This window comes from Pteropus vampyrus, unplaced genomic scaffold, assembly GCF_000151845.1.
Source record: "Pteropus vampyrus isolate Shadow unplaced genomic scaffold, Pvam_2.0 Scaffold567, whole genome shotgun sequence".
Taxonomy (NCBI): domain Eukaryota; kingdom Metazoa; phylum Chordata; class Mammalia; order Chiroptera; family Pteropodidae; genus Pteropus; species Pteropus vampyrus.
The window spans coordinates 267,999-270,438 of NW_011889348.1; the positions used below are offsets into that span (position 1 = coordinate 267,999).

Here is a 2,440-nt window from a genome sequence, read left to right on the forward strand (position 1 = left end):
GGTCAATGTAGATTCACTTACTCGCTGTTTCGGGGGAAAGGTAAAGCCCGCCTCCCCACCCCTCACATGCCTCCAGGACCCTACTCGGCATGAGGATCATGAGATTACGGGCTCGATAATGTAATGAAAAGGGACCATGGGACGCAGACACGCTTCCTGGCAGACGGTGTCCTGACCACGTCTCGGGGCCGCCGGCCCACACCGCGGCCTGTGGGGCACGTTGGTGGGAAGGTGCCTGTGCTGTGATTATCTGCTCAGACGTCAGGAGGGTGCTTGGCCCGAGCCCAGGGCGCACACTCCCACAGGGCACAGGAAGCGACAGCGGCTCAGATTTCATTATGAAGCAAAGTGTCTCACAACAACAGTAAACTGAGCAAATCGGGTTTCCGCACTTAATCACCTCCCGCCTGACTCACAGCTGGGAGCCCACAGTGCACCAGGGCAGGCGCTGCCCAGACAGGACCTGCACCTCGGTGCCCAGGCGCGCCCTCGGGCCTCAGGTGTAGAGCTGCCCGGTCCCTGTCAGTGTGGTCGATCTGGTGACCATTGGTTCAGGTCATTTCAGGGAACTCTGCCCTCAGGGCCTCTCCCCTGCACCGACATCCTAAGAGGGGACAGTGAACCGTGTGGCCAGGTCGGGCGTCCATACTGGCATTTCTGAGCACTGCTGGGGAGCCCCTGGCCCAAGGGGAGCAGATGTCAGTGGCGTTTGCCAGGTCTGAGCACACTGGTCAGTCGCATACAGGAAGCGGCCGCTTCGAATCCGCCCGGCAGGCCTTCCAGCCGCCCCTCCGCCACGCAGAGCCCGGGGCACCTACCAGGTGTGGCCGCGACGCCCAGGGCCACCGCACAGGGCTGTCCAGTCGGGTGGAGCTCGTTGAGGGCGGCCCGACCGGCCGGGACTCCGCCGTCCGTCCGCTCTTCAGCATGGGGGTGGCGCCCAGCGGCCCTGGCACCGGCCTCCTCCGCGGCCGGCTCACCTGCGAGGCCCTGAGCGGGAGGGTTACTGGGGAGGACAGCTCAGGCGTGTCCTGAGGGTTTCCAGCTGTCCTCTCGCTGACGGAACCCTAGACCCCGCCCTCCCCAGCACCCTGCGACTCAGCCCCCTTTGACTTCAAAACGGTGCTGAAGCCACCACCCATCACACAAGGAGACCGAAATACTTCTGACAGCCTTGGGGCTCACACCCACCCACAGACCGAAGCTCTGAGAAAGGGGGTGGGAAGTCATTTTTAGGGGGGTGCATTGTTCTGTGTGTGTCTTAATCCCTGAAGGATAGAGAGGCAAGGGGGTGGGGCAGCCCCTTGGATGCACCCCACACACCTCCCGGCCTCCCCCTGGCCCGCAGAGAGTCCCTCGCTTGTGCCATCATCCCCCGGGACACGGGGTGCTGAGGGCTTCAGGAAGCCACACGCCCCTCTCCCTTCCAGGCCGGCTGTGCTGGAGCCTGGGGGCCGGAAGGAGGCGGTCCCCAGGCCACGGGGCGATAGGGAACGGTGACCGCAGATACCAGAACTGCAGCGGAAGCCGCGTGGTGGCTCGAAGGCGTGTCGGGTGCTGGATTCCGACCCCTAGTCCCCTCCGCAGACAGAGGTCTGCAGATCAGCCTGGGCAGATCGAGCCCTGCCCTGGGTCTGGCCCGGCACTGCCTGAGCCCAGGGGGCCCCCCAAGTTCTGGGGTCCTGCTGGAGCTGGGCGCTGCTCAGCCCGAGACTGGCACCCGAGCTGCCCTTTGCTGCGTGCCTGCCCCGCGTGCGCCAGGCACAGCCTCTCGTCCTGAAATGGACCGTGGGGTGGAGGGAACCACCCCGCTCTGGGTGTGGGGGGACAGAGCCGCAGACCAAGGTCACACAGCTAAGGAGGAGAGTGACCCCGTGTCCTGTCTCCTGGAAGGGCCCCATATATGTGAATGGCAGCCTCTCGCACCCACAAGACCATCCTACTTTGAGGAAGAAAGCACGTGACCCAACTACGAGACGGATGTCCAGGCCCGCGTCGGGCCCAGTCTGAGCCAGACAGGCGGTTCTTGTACCCTGTTCCCCGAGCCATGGTTTCTGTCTTATTCTGGGGACAAGCACCCACCCCGAATACCCCGGACCCCTGACTCCGCTGCCCTGCACCCCATCTCCCTGGAGATTCTGCCCCTGGGAGGGTGTGAAGTTTCTGGGCCCTGTGTCCCCCTCCTCCAGCTGCCCCCTGCCCAGCGTGCCCTGGTGCCTGGTACGCTACACGGCCAGCCGTGTCCCCGGCCTGGTGCCCCGGTTATCCGGGAGGGGTGGCACGGAAGTGAGAGCCCGCTCACCTGCAGGCTTGGGGGGTGACTGCCAGGTGGACTGGAGTCATCGGAGTCAGCGGGACAGGGCGGGCCGGACGCTCCCACCCGGTAGGGGCTGGGCGCCCCCCGGGCACACCCACCTCCCGCGCCAGAAAGAAACCAGAA

General features: G+C 65.1%; 1 protein-coding gene across 1 annotated transcript in view; it reads right to left on the reverse strand.

Moving 5' to 3' along the window:
* Positions 1-2,440, reverse strand: part of MLPH (melanophilin) — a 32,229-nt gene that overhangs the window by 12,871 nt on the left and 16,918 nt on the right. The window contains exon 7 of the mRNA XM_011384252.2: positions 819-990. Coding sequence (XP_011382554.1) covers positions 819-990 — 172 coding nt within the window. The remainder of the gene's footprint in view (positions 1-818; positions 991-2,440) is intronic.